The sequence below is a fragment of the Carlito syrichta genome, unplaced genomic scaffold (genome assembly GCF_000164805.1).
Source record: "Carlito syrichta isolate Samal-C Ts95f unplaced genomic scaffold, Tarsius_syrichta-2.0.1 Scaffold304253, whole genome shotgun sequence".
In the NCBI taxonomy this organism is placed as follows: Eukaryota; Metazoa; Chordata; class Mammalia; order Primates; family Tarsiidae; genus Carlito; species Carlito syrichta.
Window position 1 is genome coordinate 421,527 of NW_007248349.1, and position 21,505 is coordinate 443,031.

The 21,505-nt window shown below is 45.8% G+C and overlaps 1 protein-coding gene across 1 annotated transcript in view; it reads right to left on the reverse strand.

Annotated features, from left to right (window-relative positions):
- Positions 1-21,505, reverse strand: part of HECTD4 (HECT domain E3 ubiquitin protein ligase 4) — a 90,506-nt gene that overhangs the window by 16,052 nt on the left and 52,949 nt on the right. The window contains exons 34-44 of the mRNA XM_021713119.1: positions 20,918-21,054; positions 18,906-19,066; positions 15,048-15,229; positions 13,611-13,816; positions 13,187-13,317; positions 12,656-12,861; positions 10,581-10,760; positions 5,562-6,868; positions 4,408-4,615; positions 1,406-1,629; positions 1,163-1,314 (exon numbers count right to left, since the gene is read on the reverse strand). Of these exons, the coding sequence (XP_021568794.1) occupies positions 1,163-1,314; positions 1,406-1,629; positions 4,408-4,615; positions 5,562-6,868; positions 10,581-10,760; positions 12,656-12,861; positions 13,187-13,317; positions 13,611-13,816; positions 15,048-15,229; positions 18,906-19,066; positions 20,918-21,054 (3,094 nt within the window). The remainder of the gene's footprint in view (positions 1-1,162; positions 1,315-1,405; positions 1,630-4,407; positions 4,616-5,561; positions 6,869-10,580; positions 10,761-12,655; positions 12,862-13,186; positions 13,318-13,610; positions 13,817-15,047; positions 15,230-18,905; positions 19,067-20,917; positions 21,055-21,505) is intronic.

Here is a 21,505-nt window from a genome sequence, read left to right on the forward strand (position 1 = left end):
CAAGACCAGCCTGGGTAACTTGGTGAGACCTCATCTCTACGATAAAAAAAAATAGAAAATTAGTCGGGCATGGTAGCACATGCTTGTAGTTCTGGCTATGTGGAAGGGTGAGGCAAAGGATCGTCGGAGCCCAGCAGTTCAACGCTAGGATGGCCTTGAGTATGCCACTGCACTCCAGCCTGGGTGACAGAGTGAGACTCCAACTCAAAAAAAAAAATTTAAAAAAACTAAAAATAAAAGAAATCACAAATTCATTCCGTTCCTTGTCACCCTTGCCACACTGCAAGCGCTCGGTAGCTAGATGTGGCTGGTGACTACTGTACCAAACAGCATAGGAAACAGCACCCATTTTCCATCAGCACAGAAAGTTTTCTGTTGGTCAGTGCTGATTTCAAACCACTACTTCTACATAATAAATTAGTAAAAAGACACCTTATTTTTCTGGTTATTTAAACAATTCCTCAAGAGACCCCTGCTGGATAACACTCTACTATCAGAGTTTCAGTTATGAGTACTTGAAAGTCATGAACCTGTATCTAAAGAAAATGTTATTAAATTTACATGTATAGCCACACAAGGAATAATATATGACTTTTTCTTAGAAAAAAGAGGAATAGGGAAGTTATTTTTGTACTGATTTGAAATGACCTCCAAGATTGGTATGAAATAGAAATGCCAAGGTACAGATATTATGTACAGTGCACACTGTTGGCATATGTCTGTATTTGCTTGGGTATTCAGAGGAAGGTTCTGGAAAGCTACAGAAGCAACCGTGGCAGTCTTGGAGTAGCTTTCCACTTTCCACTATTTAAGTACTAGATTATGTACTTAAATGTTAAAAGTGGTTACTATGTGTGAGGTAATGTCATCTTTTCCAATAGACATGTATGTATTCTCTAATCTTTTTACAATAAGTATGCATTATTTGTGTGGTTAAAAAAACATTCTGTGCATCTCACTTTCTCCATTCAGACTGCTTTGCATTCTAGGCTGCGTGGTCCAGGTTTGATTATACTTGTGGATAAAGTGCAACACTGACGTTCAGTGAGGACCCAAAGGACCCTGGCAGCAGAGCAGCCAAGAGTCAGGATGCCTGGCTCCCCCAGAGGAGCTGCTGCCTCTCCACCCACAGCCCCTCCTCCCACTTCCTTGGGGTGCACACCTGACACTGTTGAGCACAGCCTTGTCCTTGGTGGGCGGCTTGGTGATGGGCCGCTTGGTGCTCACCACTTTCACAGGGTGCTGCTCCTTCCCAGCTTTGCTGTACTTGCTCTTGTCAAACTTGGGCTTTGGCACGCCATACTTTCTCAGGATCTGTGGGGTGCAAAAGCAGGGAGGGGTGCTCAGGCTCCCCCCACAGGGTACCCGAGGTCCAGCATGGCCATGGTAGGGACAGGGCGGCTACCTGGGTGAGCTGGTCCTCCAGCACCTTTTTTGGAGGCCGGACATTGGTGAAGAAGAGGTGGAGGAGGTTGCCTGGGGTCTGGGAGTTGATCTGCTCTTTGCTAAGGTAAATGTCAGAGACTCTGATGGGCTTCGCTGGTGTCAGGCTCAGCGTCTGCTCTGAATGGGCACAGCTCTTAAATATTTCCGTCAGAACCTCTCTGGCCCCGGGCACCAGCTTCTCCCCTGTTACAGACGGAGGGAGGGCAAAACAATTCTGCCGTGAACACACTACGTCAGGACAAGTCCTGCAAGCAATTATGTTCCATAAACCCTTTACTTTTGGTGGGGGTAATGAACATTTGGTGGAGACATGAGTTGCCCCCACAAAGCCTTTGTGCATATGTCTGTCACATGCCCAGCCTTCCTGCAGGAGGTATTGCCTTCTCCTCAAGGGACAGGAGCCACGTTGGGGCCAGGCTGCTCTTCTCTGCACCCATCCCCAGTAATGGCTGCATGAAGATGACAGGGCCCCGGGATGGTACCTCCGTGCTCATGCGGACTCTTATATCTACAAGAAATCAACTTCCACTGGGTCTGAGCCACTGTCCTCTTGGATCTACTTATTACAGCAGCTCAGTCTATCTTAAGTTCAGCAGCATGCACATGAGGGATAACCCCAAAGGAAGAAAAGGACAGCCAGCCAGCAAGCAGCTGTTGTGCAAAGTACAAGGTATTACACAAGTGACTGCTTTAGTGGGAAACATGTTTCAAAACTGGTGTGATGAGCAGGTGGAAAAAGAAAGTTTTCTGATACAAGAAAACTGTCCACGAGCACCAGAAAAAATATTTATTTTCTTGTCCTCAAACAAGTACTCCCTTCCTAAGTGGCCAACCTCAAAGTCATCTGCATGCTTCTCAGGTATTGTGCCTTCCCCTCCCTCCCGCCTTTTCCCCCTCCTCTCCGGTACTGTCCCCTCTCTTGGGGAGTCTTGCCTAGAGCAGGCCCAACTGTGACAACTTGAGCACATCTGGGCTAAGGGAGGGAGAGGAGTGTGTGGAAGGGGAGGACTGAGCCCCAAGAGCTAACAGCACAGTCACAACTTAAAGGATCTCACATGCAGAATGTTTGTGGCAACGTGAGGCGAATATAAATGTTACCAGAAGCACATATAGAAGACCAGACTGCAACAGAATAGGGAATTAACACCAAAACTCAGATTCGAAGTACGACAAGACTGAGAGAGCAATAATCACGGCAGAAAGACCTCAGGCTCCCCGTTAAGTGGATCTCACACTCCTCATCCACCTTGTGGGCAGCAGGTAGGTGAGGAGCTAAAAAGCATACCCATGGGGGACACGCTGGGACTTGAGAGGCTGCCAAGGCCTTCACTCAGCATGAGGTCAAATCTAAGGAGACACCAAAAAACTCAGTCATCAAGATAAATAATATTTCAATGCAGTATTTTAGGAAATCAAAATTAATGCAAAGAAAACCTCATGATGAACAAAATCTTTACAGTATTCTGCTGAGCCTGAATAAAAGACCAGTAATATTGAACCGGTCTTTATGTAAAATTTTGATTTTGCTCATTATGGATTTTTGCATTAATTTTAACTTTTTAAAATATTATGTTAAAATAGCACTTCTCATACTGGCTGAGTTTTTTGGAGTCCCATTAAATTTTGTGCCCAAGACCTCACTTACCTCATCCTGATCCCAGAGGGACTATTTCCAAATGTCATGATTGGGAGTATCATTTGAAACAACAAAACCTCTCCTCAATATTACATTTATTTATATCTATCTATCTATCGATCTCATTTAGAGTTGGAGTCTCACTCTTGTCGCCCAGGCTGGAGTACAGTGGCACACTCATGGCCACTGCAGCCTCGACCTGCTGGGCTTAGGTGATCCTTCTGCCTCAGCCTTCCAAGTAGCTGGAACTACAGACATATGCCACCATGCCTGGCTAAATTTTTTTAATGAATTTATTGTAGAGACGAGGGCTCACCAAGTTGCCCAGGCTGGTCTTGAATCCCCAGGCTCAGGCAATCCTCTCGCCTCGGTCTCCCAAAGTGCTGGGATTATAGGCTGAGCTACCGCGCCTGGCCAATGTTATATTTTAGTAGTTGGAAAACATAAAATAACAACTCTATTATGAAATTTCAAACAACATTCAAGATTCAAGTTAAAAACTTAGAGAAAAACTGATACGAAACAAAAATGATGACACAAAGAAGTTAGTTACGAAAAGAAAAAATAAAACTGGCATTTGCAGTGAGGCTTGGGTGGGCAGTGGGCTTAGACCAGAGCCTAATGTTGGATTCAGTTCTGTGGGGGCTTCATCAGAGCCCTGGGTCCCGATGGATGCTTGGTTTTATACCAAAGCGGGGAAGCAGAGTGCCCACACAAGAGCCACCAGAATGACAAAAGGGATGGAAAATGGGACTTTTGTGAAAAGGGGCTGGAACTGTTTCTTCCCCAAGAATCAGCTTACAAGGGTGAGCCATTAGCTGTCCTTAAGCATGTGACCAAATAATTACCAGATGTTTTAGCTGAACAGAACAGAACAAAATAAATACACTTGAACTTGAACTTGAAAAAGGGGAGGCCTGGATAGACAAAAAGGAAAAAAATGACTTGAATACAAGCCCACATTCACGCCTGTGCCAACTGTGTGAAGCCAAGGCCAGTGGTCTCTCCAGCTGGAGCAGAGCAGGCCTGCAGCAGGAGATGCCCTGATGGCTGTCAAGCCCAGACAGCTGGCAGAGGGTAGGAATGTTCTCTTACATCACATGAAGATTCACACAATCAGCCACCACTGGCAAACAAGGAGGCTCTTCTCCCATTTCCCAAATGCCCCCTGAGTCATTTTTGAAATACACAACCCCAGAAGAGCTGTCAAACTCTACATTAATGTGAGATTTGTTAAAACAGGGGAAATTGAAGAGGAGGGATATTTTTTCCTCAATTTTTTTGCTCCAAACAAATCTATTAATTAAAAAAAATCCATAACCCACCTTTAATGGACTTATCATTGAAATAATCTTCTAACCCTGGGCTCCCTTGAGTATCAAACAAACTCTGATTTACTACAGATACAGTGAGAATCTCTTCTGTTGACATTTCCATCAATTCATCTTCACCATCCAAACTTGACAAACCAATCAAATCATTATTGTTAAACAAGCTTGCTCGAATTTTCTCGATTTTGGCTCGGGATCTTATCTGTGTGAACAAAGAACAGGGTCAGGTTTGAGTAGAGTGGCCCAGTTGTTCAGTATGAATGAACTTTTCCTTTCCCACCCTGCTCTGGAAGCCCCAGCTGTCTGGAGAGGTAGAGAACTCGGTAGCAGGCCTTCCTGGGATACCTTCTCCCAAGGGCAAACAATGGTGACTTTTAGGAGAACAACCCAACTGGGTACCTCTGTTGCTAAGCCCTGGCTGAGACTGTGGCTTTACTCTGATTCCCAAGGAGTTAACGTCCATGCCTGACTCTGAGTAAGTCCCTAGGAAGGAGGCTGAGGACAGAAACCAATCCTCCTTTCAGAGTCTGCTGGGAGAGTAATGCAATGCAGGCTCTCTCCTGGGTGCTTTTCTCTACACGTCCAACAAGGGGGAGGGTCATTTTCACTTTTGAGCCTAACTCCCATTGTATAAAGGAATAGGAAGACATTTGATGTAGGATTTCTACACAAGGAGGCACAAGAACACACAGGATCTTGAAGTAGAAATATGACTCTGCAACAGAACATCCTCCGAAACTCAGAATCACCTGGAACAGAATGGCAAGAATCTGTTCTCACACTGCTCAGCAGAGATCCCTCCTGCCAATGGCAATGCTGAGACAACCCAAGGCTACTCAAGAATACAGGATGGGACCTGGGTTGGCATGCGTGCGATGAAGCCCAGCTGCCATGAAAGGTCAGTGCCTGAGCCCTCTGCCTCCCTGCCACACTCAGCAGTGACTGCATTTACTTTATGACATCGGGCTTGATACCACGCTTAAAGGCATCACCGCAAACAGACTCATTATGCTGGTTCCAAGGACTGCCAGGGGAGCCCCCAGGTGCTCCAACATTATCCATTAGGAAGTAACTTTGGAAGGTTTACAAAGGCTTGGGGGTTCAAACTGGTTATGACCAAGTGGGTGCCAAAGCCTGAGAGCTGTTACCTCCACAACTGCAAAGCCTTTGATGGGGCGTGCCGTAAGGGGCTGATTGTCCAGGGAAGTGACTGTGTACATGGAGCCCATGTCCGACACCGAGGCTGTCTCTGCATTGTCCAGAGGCTCCCCCAGACTGCCCAGGCTGCCCAGGCTGCCGGTGCTGCACAGGGAAATGTCCAGGCTCTCTTGACTGGACACCACATGGGGCTCCAGCAGGCCTGGCGGGATAGGCAGCTCGAGGCCTGAGGGCAGTGGGTCCACAGAAAGGTCACTGATTGTCTGCGAGATGCCCTGAGAGCTGCAAATGGAGGCCTGGCTGGTAGAGGCAGATGCACTGATGCTCATGGCGGGGGTCAGGCTGCTGGACGAGCTGACCTCCAAGCTGTCTGTGCCAGGAAAGCTCAGGGTCTTCTCTGGCTCGGCTTTCCCATCACCACCCTCAGCCTTGTCTTTCGGTTTCTTGGGGTCTTCTTCCTGCAGTGGGATGTAGATCTCGTCTTTGAAGACCCCGCCATGGGCATTGCAGGCCTTGCGGATAGCTCCTCTGACGATGCCCTCATCTAGGTGGGTGGGGATCCCAGAGATCACCAGCAAACGGCTGTGGGCAGTGGGGCCCACAAGGGCCTGACAGGCATCAGTGATGGCGTCGCTGGTCACGCCCAGCCCCTGGGGGTCCTTCCGGGTGAGGTGCCGGAGGATGATAAGTAAGGTGAGAGCGCGATGGAACCACAGCATGTCCTCGGGCTTGCTGCCACCGATGCTGAGCATGGTAGGGTCTGAGTCCACCGTGCGAGAGGACTGGCGCTTCCCTGAGGAGGAGGCCTTTTCCCGCTTCATCTTGACTTTTTTCCTCTTGGACAGGAGGCTGGGACTCTGTGGGGTCTGTCCCGGGGAGGACGAGGAGGAGGAGGATGAGTCACTGAGGTTCGGGGCAGTTGTTGAGGTCACCCCGCTGGCAGTGACACTCATGTTGGTGGGCAGGGTCACTTCGGCCACTGCTAGGCAGCCCTCCATGAGTGCATGAAAATATGTAGAGAACCTGCCCTGGTCACCGGCCACAGCTGCCCCAGAGCTTCCGCAGGTGCTTCCTGAGACCCAGCTCTGGGTCTCCTCATCATACAGCTTGTGGAGCTCTGACTGCAAGGCCATCAACATAGCCAGACAGGGGTTCAGTTGGAGGGCGATGGAGGAGGACAGGCCAGCGGGATGCCTCCTCTGTTCCAGGACGTGCACTGTACGCAGGAGCTCCGCTAGGAGATGGAAGACGAGCTCCTTCACGCAGGCTGCCATGTCCGTGGTCCACAGGAAGTTTCCTGAGGTGAATATGAAATCATAATAACAGCAATTATTTATGCAGCACTCATTACATGCCAGGCACTGTACTAAGTACTTTAATTACTTCAACCCTCATGACAATCCTGTGAATGGTTACTGCATTATTCAGCCCCATCTTACAGACGAAGAAATAAATACAGAGATGAAGCCCCAGCTCCAAGTCACACAGTTACCAGAGGGAGAGCTGGGATTCAGAGTTAACAGGTCAGCCCTGGAGGCAATGGCCTTGTCCTCTGTGCCCCACGATTGGGTAGCCTACTTCTGGGACTCAGGCAAAACATCATCATTTTCTGTCTCAAAAGGTTATCCAGGCCAGGAGTGGTGGCTCACGCCTGCAATCCCAGCATTTTGGGAGGTGAAAGTGAGAGGATTGCCTGAGCCCGGGGGTTTGAGACCAACTTGGGCAACTTGATAAGGCCTCGTTTCTATAATAAATCAAAAAATTAGCTGGATGTGCGGCATGCTCCTGTAGTTCCAGCTACTTCGAAGCCTGAGGCAGAAGGATTACCTGAGCCCTGCAGGTTGAGGCTGTGGTGACAGTGAATGTGCCAATGCACTGCAGCCTGAGCAACAAAGTGAGACCCAACTTAAAAAAAGAGTAATCCCAGAACTTTGGGAGGCTGGGGCAGGAGGACCGTTTGAGTCCAAAAGTTCAAGACCAGCCTGGGCAACACTGCAAGACCTAGTCTCTATAAAAAAATAAAAAATGTCAGGCTCGGTGGCTCAGCCTGTAATCCCAGCACTTTGGGAGGCCAAGGTGAGTGGATTGCCTGAGCCCACAGGTTAGACAGACACCAGCCTGGGCAACCTGGGATGACCTCGTTCTCGACAATAAAATAAAAAATAGCTCTGCATGATAGCGCACATCTGTAGTTCTGGCTACTCGGAAGGCTGAAGCAGAAGGATCGCATCACTGGAGCCCAGAATGTCAACACTTGGGTGGCCGTGAGCGTGTGTGCTACTGCACTCCAGCCTGGGCAAAGGAGTAGGACTCCGACTCAAAAAAATAAATAAATAAAAATAAAAAAATTAGCCAGGCATGGTGGTGTGCACCTGTAGTCCCAGCTACTTGGAAGGCTGCTATGAGCCACTGCATTTATTTTTTATAGTTTGTTCGCGAGAAGAGAAGGAAAAAGCAAGATTCATGGCAGAAGGACCTGCCATGGACAAGTTTCTCAAAAAGAAAAACTGGTTTTCGCATGTATTTTTTAAAGGATTTATTCATTTTATTTTGAGTCAGGGTCTCACTCTGTCCTCCTGGACTCAGGCGATCTTCTGCCTCAACCTCCAAAGTTGCTGGGACTATAGGTACACACCACCATGCTCAGCCAATTTTTAAAAAATTTTTTATTTTGTAGAGACAAGGCCTCTCTATGTTGGCCCAGGCTGGTCTTCAACCCCTGGACTCAAGCAATCCTTCTGCTCAGCCTCTCAAAATGCTGGAATGCTAGAACTGCCATGTCACTTCCTCCACTGTCCTTCCTCTACCAGCTGATATTCATGTAAGAGAATGACCTTGGAGATTCTTCTCCACCAAAATTGCACACGGCAGCCCATGAGCTGAGACTCACTCCCGGACAGTGTTTCTTGTTTATGTGCCTCCATCTTACTCCTGGGGTGTTCTGAAGAATTTGACATTTAAAAATTGAGAAATTCACATTAATACCTGGATTCTAGCTTTTCTTGAAATAAAAAATTACAGTTCCAGCAGGAGTAAGGTCATGTTCTTGTAAGTGGCAGGCTTGGTGGCATGTGCCCTCAGTGCCCTGCAGCTCATGGAAGTCCCTCCACTTTTCTGCTTTATGTCCTTCATTTGACCCTCAGAGCTTACAATATTTTCTTTCCAACATTTTATTATTAAAAATTCAAAAATACAGAAAAGTTGAATAAATTACATAATAAATACTCTTATACCCACTAACTAGAGTCTACTACTAACATGTTACTATATTTGCTTTATCACACATCTGCTCATAAACCTCCCTTAGTTTTTGATTCTTTTAATTTTGAGTTGGAGTCTCACTCTGTCACCCAGGCTGGAGGACAGTGGCATGCTCACAGCCACTACAGCCTTGACCTGCTGGGCTTAGGCGATACTTTCGCCTCAGCCTTCCAAGTAGCAGGAACTACAGACGCACGCCACCATGCCCAGCTAATTTTTGTGATTTATTGTAGAGTGAGGTCTCACCAAGTTGCCCAGGCTGGTCCCGAACCTCCAGGCTCAGGCAATCCTCTCGCCTTGGTCTCCCAAAGTGCTGGGATTATAGGCTAAGCCACTGCGCCTGGCCAGATTATTTCAAAATAAGTTGAAGACATCAATATATTTCATCCCTAAACACTTAAACAGGCATATCTTTTTTTTTTTTTTTTTTGAGTCATGGTCTCATTCTGTTGGCCAGTCTGGAGTGCAGTAATATGATCAGGGCTCACTGCAGCCTCGACCTCCTGGGCTCAGTTCATCCTTTTGCCTCAGCCTCCTCAGTAGCAGAGACTACAGACACGTAGCTAATTTTTTTGTAGACATGAAGTCTTGTTATGCTCCCCGGGCCAGTCTTGAACTCCTGGGTTCAAGTGATCCTCCCGTCTCTGAGTCTCAAAGTTTTGGGATCCCAGGTGTGAACCACTATGCCTGGTCAGGTAATCATTAATTAAGGTTCAATATTTACTTAGAACTTTTCAAGGTAAATTTGCATATGGTACAAGGCACAGCTCTTAAGTTACCACTCCATGAGTTTCGCAACCCAGTTTAACCTGAGGAGCTGTGCAGTTAGAATGCTTACTTTTGCAACATCACTCACCTCCATGCCACCTCTCACCCTCAAAGTTATAAGAATGGCATCTATTTATGTTTCAAAATAAAGTAGGGTGGATTGCCTGAGCCCGCGGGTTCAAGACCCACCTGGGCAGCGAGACCTCATCTCTACAATAAATCAAAAAATCAGCCGGGCGTGGTAGCGCATTCCTGTAATTCCGGCTACTTGGAAGACTGAGGTGGAAGGATTGCCGGAGTCTAGCAAGTTGAGGCTGCGGTGGCCAGGAGCGGCCACTGCACTCCAGTCTGGGCGACAGAGTGAGACTCCAACTCAAAAAAATAAAACAAAACAAAACAAAGTAGGATACAATTAATCTTATTTTCATGGTTAGTTGTTACCCCTTAAAACAACAAAAAGCCAGGCTCGGTGGCTCAGCCTGTAATCCCGCGCCTTTGGGAGGCTGAGTGAGTGGATTGCCTGAGCCCGCGGGTTCGAGATCCGCCTGGGCAGCGAGACCTCATCTCTACAATAAATCAAAAAAAAAAAAAGTCAGCCGGGCGTGGTAGCACATGCTTGTCATTCCCGCTACTTGGAAGGCTGAGGCAGGATTGCAGGAACCCAGCAGGTCGAGGCTGCGGTGGCCAGGAGCGGCCACTGCACTCCAGTCTGGGCGACAGAGTGAGACTCCAACTCAAAAAAAAACCCAAAAAAACCCCCCAAAACCAAAAATGCCTTGTAAATCATGGCTCTGGGAGTCTAGGCTATTCCTTGAGATCTATTCCCTAGCGCACTTCAAATGGGAGCAATCTAATGGGGCTGCAGCTGACTGGGCCTGTGGCTACTCTGTAGGCCACTCGGCAAGTTCCTTCCTCAGGTACCATGACAGCTCCTCCCCCGACCCCACCCAGATCCTGATCCCTGGGGAGGCAAGCCTCACCTAGCAGCTCCACAACCTGCAGGAGCACGGATGTCGGAATGGTGTCAGGCTCATCTTCTGATTTCCCTTCGCTGTCCTCTGCTTTCCAGGAGAGCAGTTGCTCTGCGAAGGCCATGGCCAGTGGGAACTCCAGGGGCAGAGAATGTAACACCAGCACAGCTCCGGGAGGTGGCGACACCCCTGGAAGAAACACCCAGGAGGAAAGTATGTGATTGGTGGTACCTGATCCAAGTAAGCCAGACAAAAGGACCTGCCAGGTGTGCATGGAGAAACAAGCTGGAAAGCCCACCCACTCCATCTGCTCAAGGTGGAGAAAATGTAATTCCCCAGCACTCCAGAGCTGGCTGCAGGGGCAGGAAGAGACGGAGCCCACCTCTCCAGGGAATCCACCCACTGGGGTGGCAACAGAACAAAGGGCAGCTATGGGACCAGAGAAGGACAGATGCTCTCTTCTTGGTTAGATACCAGTCGTATGACCTAGAATGGGGACAAAAAGTCACACTTTATATTCCCAGCTTCAAAAAGACATAATCAGTCCTTTTGTATGACTACAACCCCTCTAAGACAATCACACTTACACAGTGGAATAGCAAGGCACCCCCAAAACTTAAGGCACTATCAGGGCCTTGGGTTTTGATTCCCTTTTATTGCTTTCTATCATTGCTATGGCCTACATCTGACCAAAGCTGCCTACAGTGACAGGAAAGCGGTCCTGAGGCCTGATTCCCTTGCACCCTGCACTAGTCTCCACCCCCACTACCCAGCACCAGTCAGACATAAGCCAGAGCATCAGGGGGTTTTGGACATGCCAAGAGAAACCATGTTGGCTTTTCACTTTGGGGTAAATGTTTACATAGTGAGAGTTGTGGAATAATAGTTAAGACAGAGATCTCTGTTTTTAATGTAAAGTCTAAAAATCAGCTAGTATAAGCAAAATACTATGAAAAAATAGATACTAATAAAAAGAGAACATAGAGCTATTTAGCAATGACCAAATCACATGAGAAATGTCCTTTCATTTCATTCCCTAAAGATACAATGTCTCCAGGGCTGGGGCAGTGGAGAAGCCAAGGCACAGATTTCTGGTTGAAAGTTCAAATATATTTTCTGCCTCTGGAAAACACGTGTCAGTCTTTTCTTGTCAGACAGGCCAAGGAAGAGCCATGGAAGCCTGGGACTAGGATTTCCTCTTCTCTCTGTGGCTCTGAGAAACAGAGTTAGCTGGCCCTGGTACACTAAGAGGACAGGCAGCAGCAGCTTCAGGGTGCGTAGGCAGAGTTCTCATTTAACTCTAACACTGTGGAGGCTTCAAATAGATGCCTCAGAGATGAGGGTAGTTGGGCTCCTACTTGCATGGGGAGCAGACGCTCATGGTGGCCAGTGCCCTGGAGAGCCGTGTCAAGAATCTGGGTTTAATAAGAACTTGAGGCTGGGCTCAGTGGCTCAGCCTGTAATCCCAGCACTTTGGGAGGCCAAGGTGAGTGGATTGCCTGAGCCCACAGGTTCGAGACCCGCCTGGGCAACTTGGTGAGACCTCATCTCTACAATAAATCAAAAAATTAGCTGGGCATGGTAGCGCATGCCTGTAGTTCCAGTTACTTGGAAGGCTGAGGCGGAAGGATCTCCAGAGCCCAGCAGGTTGAGGCTGCTGTAGCCAGGAGCATGCCACTGCACTCCAGTCTGGGTGACAGAGTGAGATTCCAACTCAAAAAAAAAATAGAACTTGAGGAGCGGCAGCTGGGATTATAGCAGACTGAGTCAGCTGTGAGGAGGAGATTGCTGTTTAGATCATGCTAAACAGTTCGTATCCCAGCACACGCATGTGAAAGGAATGGAAATCCCCACTGAAGCCTGGGTAGTGTCTGCCAGGCCTTCCCCAGGTAGTAAAGGAAAGTCTTTGAATTTACTGCCTCTAAAAGAAGCAGTAGATTCTTTAGAAGATGTCCCAGGCAGTCCCATTCTTTATCAATAGGAACTGAAACATGCAAGGCACAAAATCCTTTGCATTTTCAAGAAGGCAGCAAGCAGAGAATGACTTCAGTTGTTCTCATCCTCATGAGCTACTGGAGACTCACCCAGTTTGATGTGGACCCTGTCTGTGGAGAGGACCACAGAAGGGTACTGGTCAGCAGTGGGGGGAGGTGCAAGTCCAGTGTTGGCTGGGGATGCGTCCCGTGGGTAACAGGCCGCCTCGATAAGGTTCAGTTGGCCGTTTCGCTTCACCTTGTGGCCGAGCCCGTACACAAGCACCCGTGCCCACGGCGCCTTGTACAGAGAAGAGCTGAGGAGGAGGGATGGATGTTATCACAGAGTCCAGCCACACATACCAGGGACAGGCAGCATTGCTTTTTCACCAGAGGGAATTAAATGAGAACTGCACATAAGCATTTCTACCCATCTGTTACTTCTACTTTTTTTTTATCCCCTGTTTTTTAGAAGGTCTTTCTTTATAAAGATGAATTCCCCAAATATGAAAATATGGGAAGATCCGTAAATCATTTGCATTAAAGAATCAAAACAATTTGAGTTTTTTCCTCTGCCAGTTTCACCAGAATCCCTTAAGTCTTCCCTCCCCATCACCACCTTCTTGAGAACAGGCAACTTACTCTTTCCGGAATCCAGACTGACTTTCTTTGCAAGACACAACAACAAAAGCCGCCCCGGGGAAATTAACATCCATATTGACTTTGGACTCAGAAATTGGGAACTCTTCAGAGGGGAACTGCTCTGGTGCTGTCTGCAAAGACATTTAATAAGGAAAGCCCATTTAATGGGCAACATACAAAGAAAAGCACCTCACTACTCATGTCATGAGGCACAGGGAATCAGCCAAAGCATATGCTGTGAAGGACCAAAAAGCCCTCCAGAAGGAAGAAAACTGCAGATGAGATGAAGCAGAAGCGCCTCTAAGAAAAGGAAATTGAGGGGAATGGGGCTTGGGGAGAAAGGAGAGTCATTTTTAGCAAGCCAGTGAGACTTCTAATTAAAAATGGCAGCTGCAATCTAGGGACATTGGTTTTGGACTTCTACCTGCAGAAAAGAGCAGATCTGTTTCGTCAGCTCCAGAAGGCTCTCCTCGCCCTGGTGCAGGGTCCTGGTGATGGCTACATTAAGCCACTCTCTCACTGTCTGGGAGTTGCCCTGGTAAAACAGGTCTGTGGCGGAGCAGTTCTGGGAATGTATGCAATGCTGTAGAGACTGTGCCAGGAGAATTGAGCTGGAGCTGATGGTGCCATCTGGAAACAGAAAGAAAACAGCAGTTGACAAGACCCAGAGCAGCTGAGAGAGCCCAAGTAACAGACAATGAGCAGCTCATCCAGACTCCCTGGACTGGATGGGTTATCTTGTATATAACATCTTGAATATAAAGTCACAGGCATTATTAATCAGATCCTCTGGGTGGTGGTGGTGGTGGGTCAGTGAGGGGTTCAGGAGATCAGTGGTCTTCAAACTCCTATTTAGCAGCAAAACTGTTTCCTAAAATAAATCCCAATTAGAGGCCCAAGACTCCGAGACAGATCAAAGTGGGGGCTGCTTGGACTCAAAGGGTTCCCAGAGCCTGACCTCTTCAGCTGTCCTGGCCTATCCTGACGATACCAAGGAACTTCTAGGGTATCTCTGAGTGTAGTCAGGAAAGAAACTACTTAGGTCATCATGACAAAGCTTTCTCCACAATACCTGAAGCTTTCCAGGTATGTTTCAGGGCCTCTAGGTTCTTGGCGTGGGCCGGTAAACCCCAGGCACGCAATGGGCCAGTGGAGATGTAGCACATACATGCACTGTCTGGGACCTGATGGCTGTGAGCTAAGGCAGCTACCCAAGATGCCATCTGGGCTTAGAGTGCTGTCTGCAGGCAGGCTTTGGAGGGTGCCCCCTGTCTGCTTAACCTCTTATTGCCATCTCAGTTGCTGGGAGATCAGAGGGAGCAGGCTGGAGGCTGAGGTACCAGTGAAAAACAGAAGGGGCTCCATTCTTGGACTGGGCTGAGGGCAGACTCATCCGCTGGCACTCACCAGGGGAGTACATACAGCCCTCATGCCAAGGACACAGAGGCTGGTCCATGAAAACAGCTTCACCAGAAGTCACAATGAATCAAATAACTCTGCTCTGGAGGAGTTTAATAACAGAAACATTTCTCTTTCTTTCCAATGCCAAATTGGCAACAATACAGTGACTAAATTTCATTAATAATACTTAATTTTTCTTGATCCACAATTAGCTTGGAAAGCTCCATGACTGCTTAATGGATTAAGGACTAAAGTGAGTAACATACTTAAATTTTCCTAAGAGTGAGAAAGCACTGCCAGGAGAATCCCAGTCCCCTGGTGCGATTTCTCCATATGAGTCTTAATGTACCACATTGCATTTCTCATCCACCTCGTGTGGAGAATGACTACACTAAGTAGTCTCCGGGCTACTCTACTCTGGGGCTGAGTTCTGGGTGACAGTGGCAAAGGCAAGGTTTACCTGGGAGGGGAGGAGCGAGGAGCTGATTGGACAGCAGTTGCAGGTGCTCCAGGGTAATGTCCCGGATGGCAGGGATGTGGAAAAGACGGGTAAACAAGTGAGGCAGCTTGGGGGCGAAGATGTTGAGCAGGGCCATGCGACAGTACAGCCTGGCCAGCGCAGCCTCGCAGCGCAGCAGCTCTCTGTAAAGGGAAGGCAGGTGAGACATACTGAGCACCAATGCTCTGGCCCCCAGCCTGGGACCAGACTGCAGCGCTCTGAAGGGAAAGAACCATACTTCAGGTTTCTCTTCCGGACCTATTCAAGTGTACCCTAAATGAGTCACTTGAGTTTAAAACAAAAAGTCACATTTTGTAATACTGTTTCCCTCTCTCCCCAACTTAAAAAGCACCGTGGAAAAAGATATGAAAATATAGGTCCACACAAAAACTTGTACATGTTTATCGCAGCATCATTCGTAATAGTTAAACAACAGAAACAACCCAAATGTGCATTAACTTAATGGTAACACTATGGAATATTATTTAGTCATAAAAAAGATGGAAGTCCTGATACATGCCACAACATGGATAAACCATGAAATTTATGTTAAGTTGAAAGAAGTCAGACACAAAGGGCCACATAGTATATAAGTCCATTTACATAATTGTCCAGGATTAAGCAAATACATAGAGATAGAAAATAGACCGGTGGCTATCAGGAGCTGGGACATATGAGAATGGGAAAAAGTTGCTACTGGGTATGGAAGCTTTTTTCGGGGTGATCAAAATGTTCTAAAATTGATTGCAGGTGAGACCTCGTCTCTAAATTAAATTTAAAAATTAGCCAGGCATGGTGGTGTATGCCTGTAGTTCCAGCTACTTGGAAGGTTGAAGCAGAAGGATTGCCTGAACCCAGCAAGTCAAGGCTGCAGTGGCCATAAGCATGCCACTGTGCTCCAGCCTGGGCATCAGAGTGATACTCCAACACAAAAAGCAAACAAACATGCCAGGCATGGTGGCTCAAGTCTGTAATCCCAGCACTTTCGGAGGCTGAGGCAAGAGGACTGCCTGAGCTCAGGGGTTCAAGACCAGTCTGGCAACTTGATGAGACCTCATCTCTACAATCAACCAAAAAATCAGCTAGGTGTGGTAGCGCATGCCTGTAGTTCTAGCTACTTGGAAGGCTGAGGCAGAAGGATGACCTGAGCCCAGCAAGTCGAGGCTGTGGTGGCTGTGAGCAGTGTGCCACTGTACTCCAGCCTGGATGACAGAGTGAGACTCCTACTCAAAAACAAATAAATTTAATTGCAGTGGTGGGTGCATAACTTTGTGAATATACTAAAAATCATGCAGTTGTGTACTTTAAATGAATAAATTGTATGATATGTGAATTATATCTTAATAAAGCTATTATAAAAATTTTAGCCAGGCTCAGTGGCGGTAATCCCGCGCCTTTGGGAGGCTGAGGTGACTGGATTGCCTGAGCCCGCGGGTTCGAGACCCACCGGGGCAGCGAGACCTCATCTCTACAATAAATCAAAAAATCAGCCGGGCATGGTAGCGCATGCCTGTAATTCCGGCTACTTGGAAGGCTGAGGCGGAAGGATTGCCGGAGCCCAGCAGGTTGAGGCTGAGGTGGCCGGGAGCAGCTACTGCATTCCAGTCTCGGCAACAGAGTGAGACTCCAACTTAAAAAAAAAAAAAACAATTTCACTGTGGGTATTTTTTGTGATGAATGTATAAAGTAAAAGACATCGACCTTAAAAAGCAGCTCATTGGTCTCATTTAGAATTATATCTTGTGGTAAAGAATCGAATCTAGTTAATACTAGGCATAGGGGTATTTTATTAGCTAATCATCATAACTAAAAATTCTCTTAGTATTAAGAAAGTAACGAAAAGTTAGAAGCAGACTATTGTTTACATAAAATGTAGGCCAAAAACTCACTCTGAATCAACAAAAGTCATCTGGTACTGCCTACTGACCCTAATTAAATGTACTACTGATGTATCATAACTCAGATTTGGGTGTGATGGCAATTAAAGAAACAACCCACCATGTAATACCCAATGAGTTTATAGAGCTATGAAGTAAGCAAAAAAGAAGATGGCTAAGAAGCTGCATTTTAAGTGGTTTCTTTCTCATCTGCACCAGTTTATATGGTTCTCATGCCAGAATTGAAAATAAACCAACTCCCCTATTTTCTCCCTCCCGGGAAGCCCATGTATTGACTGCATTAACAAGGCGCATGCTGGGTGCGGTGACTCATGCCTGTAATCTCAGCACTTTGGGAGGTGGAGGTAAGAGTAACGCCTGAGCCTATGGGTTTGAGACCAGCCTGGGTAACATGGCAAGACCTCATCTCTACAATAAATTAAAAAATTAGCTGGGCATGGTGATGCATGCCTATAGTTCCAGCTACTTGGAAGGCTGAAGTGGAAGGATCACCTGAGCCCAGCAGGTCAAGGCTGCAGTGGTCCTGAGTGTGCCACTGCACTCCAGTGTGGGTGACAGAGTGAGACTCGGACACAAAGAAACAAACAAACACAAGGCACATAAGGACCTCTGCAGCAGAACAGATGAGGTCTGAATGGGGGAACTGAAAACTCCTGGTTTTCCCCACAGTTTTCACCTCATATTTCCAAGGTGGAAGTTGGCAGGGACAAAGCTGTAATGAGATTGTTTTGGATCCAGCCTGCAGCCCTGTTTAGACCCCTGCATACTATCAATGTTTCTGAAGCCACTGCTGAGAGGCCCTCTACCCTTTGTTTTCCAAAATCCTCTCTAAAACTCATGTGAGCCTTTAGGACAGCATACCTCTGATGAAAATCAGTGCTGGAACCAGAAATCCAATCAATTAATGATCAAACAAATTTGCATGGTATGTTTCAGATTTCTCCTAATACCGAAATCGCTGCACTGATGCTGACAGTGAATGTCCTACAGGAGGCCGACTGCAACAGGAGGACTTTTCAACATGTATTTCCAGTTTATAATGTGTGTTAGGGTCCAGATTAGGCACTGGGGGCTCTAGCAAAGAATAAAACAAAAATCTCTGATTTTAGGATGCTTTTTATCATGACACTTTTTATCATGACACTTGGTGCCGTGTCATGATATGAATTTGATGTCTAATAGAACTTAAGACCAAACAAGGGTGGCACACTTCAACATCCAAGAAGAAATGGCAAGGAGGCAGTTGGATATGTGTATCTGGAGTTCACGTGAGACATACACAAGTTGGCTCAAAACAGACAAAATAATGAATGAGAAAATTGTGATGGCTAATGGATGAATAGCATGAAAAGTAGGTTATGGAATCTCTTATTAAAGAGCTCCGTTTTGAGTAAGTTTTCCTCTGAATTGTTGCAAGTTTTTGAGACTGAAAGGAATAATTCATAGGGGAAGTGGTATTGATACACACAAGGAAACTTGGCTAGATGTTTAGGTTTGAGCCCACTGAGGGCAGGCCTGTGCCTCTAGCACCTTCTCCTTCCTTCCAGAGAAGACTGCACAGGCACAACGCAAGCATTCAAGCCAGACCTGATTAGCTTCACACAGGAAGGAGCTGGCTGTTTACATAGTGCCTAGACCTCTTATTACTGGCTTTACTCTTCGTAACTTTTCCCACACCCTTCAAATCTCTAGCCATCCCTCTGTTCCCTCAGTTCACAACAGAGGGTGTGTCTTACAGGCCAGGTGGTTCTAGACCCCCCAACTTCTCTTCTCAACCCCTGTAAGTCTGCTGTTATCTTTACTAGCTGCCTCTCTCCTGTTAGCTTTGGAGGACACGCCTTCTTGTTGAGGATAAACGGTACGTGTAGTAAGGCAGTCTCTGGATCTCTAGGACCCATTAGAAAGAAGGGCTCTACTGTACCTGTGGATTTGAAGGTTGGTATTGTCCAGTGTGACCAACCCATTGGTGGCAGTCCTTCGATAGCCTGCTGGGGGCCTTTCCAACATATCAATAGGATACCAGTATCGCACCAGGACACCTTCACTGCGGAGATATGTTTCTACCTGCACCAATTCATTCACCTACAACAGGAAAAGGAAATGTCAATTTGTTTTTCTGAACACTGCTTTATTTTCCAAGGATGTGTATGTGTGTGTGTATTTTACATCCAGGCTTTTAGACACTATACATAAAATTTGCATCTAATTGCTATTTCATGGACAAAATAAATGAACTGAAAGAGAATCCACAATATATCTTTGAAGCACATATTACAAGTTTATACTATATAAACTTGCATATTTTTCTGAGAAAATAACAAAATAATAAAAATTGGGAATCATGGAGATTTTTAATGAATTCTTAAATATAAATGTGAATTAACTGTATAATAGAAAGGCCAGTTATTCAAATCAATTAAAATAGAAAGAGAAAGGTGCAGGATATATATATATCTCATATATATCTCAGACTATAGCAATAAATGCTAGTTTCATGCCACTGATTTAGTCAAAAATTCAAAGACATCTGTTTAGAATTGATGGTGCTTTAGTTTTTCCATACCAGATGAAAAATTTTAATTGATACAATAAATTCAAGATCTTCAATATAATTATGAGTTGGTGATTTAAAGAAAATAGTGCTATATTTCAGTACACATTGTTGCCAGGTAAAACTTATGTTTATTATTTTTATGTTAATAATTGCTTAAAAGTTGGGAATCTGTCTGATAGCTTGTTTTTATTGCTAGGAAAATACAAAGTCAGTTCATACATATGCATTCTGGATTCAAATACCAATGCAATTTTTACTTAGAGATTATTAAAACAAAGAGAATCAAATTACTTTGGAAATAACAGAATGATCATTATAAGTAAATTTCTACTTTTACTCATTTCCATTGCTCAAAAATACTGTCAATAATGTATTTTCTGATAGAGTCAGAGCTTGCATCAGAAAGGTGTGGGAGGTTAACAGTATTACTGACAGAATTTTCTTGTGGGAGGTTAACAGTATTACTGACAGAATTTTCTATCTGAAAGTTTACTTTGGCAAATCAGCAATCAATAGCCTCTTTAAACAAATTTAATGATTTAATTTAAGTTTGGATAAAATATAGTCAGTTGAAGATATAAGGAAGATACAAATTTCAAAGCATTAATGGTACCTAACATTATCTGTTTTATTTCTGTCAAGATAGATATCAAAGCTTTTATCAATATAGCTATACATATTAGAGACTTAATGAGAGACTCTTAGGCTTGATGTGTATATGAAAAACTTCTTAAATGCAGTGTGTATGCAACCTTAGGATATGTAGCCACGGCTTTCAAACAGGATTCTGTTTTCAAAAGAAATCCTCAGCTTTGCCTTCTCTCACTCCTGTCTGGCCTTTCTCTGTCCCCACCCCTAAAATAATCTTTGTTAAGCCCCGTGAAGAGCTTTGCAAAATAGGGGAGAAAACTCCGAGCTAGTTTAGTACACTGTTTTTACAGATAGACTGAAAGAACCAGTGAGACAACATGGTCAAAAATCACTAAACTATTTCTTTGATTTATGTCTGTATAACATGGTGATGACAGATCATTCATTCATCAAGAACAATGGGAAAATTTTCCCTTGGTACTTGGATAGATACAATGTAGGGACAGCTTGAACATGGCTGACAGAAAACAGTGGCAGAGGCAGTGTGGTGGAAGATGCTGACAGCACTGATACTCCAGAGTTTATCAACCATCACTAGCCCTCACCTCTGTGAGAAGACCTCATGCAAGTCATTTGACACCACAGCACTTTTGCTTGGTTTCTTCCTCCCTAATTTGAAGAGAAACCCATCTGTGTAATCACTTGTTAAGGTATCTGGAGTCTGGGCATGAAAGCCTCAGTATACATAAAAGGGAAGGGCTTATTAAGTAGAATGGCTGTTCACTCACTGAATCAACATCCAAGACAACTCCATGAAGCCCAAAGGTTTTCAACATCCCTCGGATAGCAAACTTTGGCAGAGCAGTTCCAACAGCACTGCTGGTCACGTTATTGCTGTCTGGAGAGCGGGTTACTACCGTGAGACCTGAGGAGGGCAGAGAGAGAAGTTTTTTCGAGAAGAAGTACAATTATCATCTCAGGACCCCATATTGTAGCATCCAGAATAGCTCTTCAGTCTTTAACATTAAATTATCCTTAGGTTTGTTACAACCAAAAAGGACCATAGCTCAGCCTGGAAGGTAATACAATAAATTGTTGTAAAAAATCTTACAATTCAAGAATAAAGACAAATAAACCAATTAAAAATGGGCAAAGCAAGAGTTGGAGACCAGCCTGGTCAACATAGCAAGACCTCATCTCTGTAAAAAATTTAAAAATTAGCTGGGTGTGGTGGCATGTGCCTATAGTCCCAGCTACTCAGGAGGCTGAGGCAGAAGGATCACCTGAGCCCAGGAGGTCAAGGCTGTTGTGAATCATGATTGTGTCACTGCACTCCAGCCTGGGTGACAGAGTGAGACCTGACTCAAAAACAAATG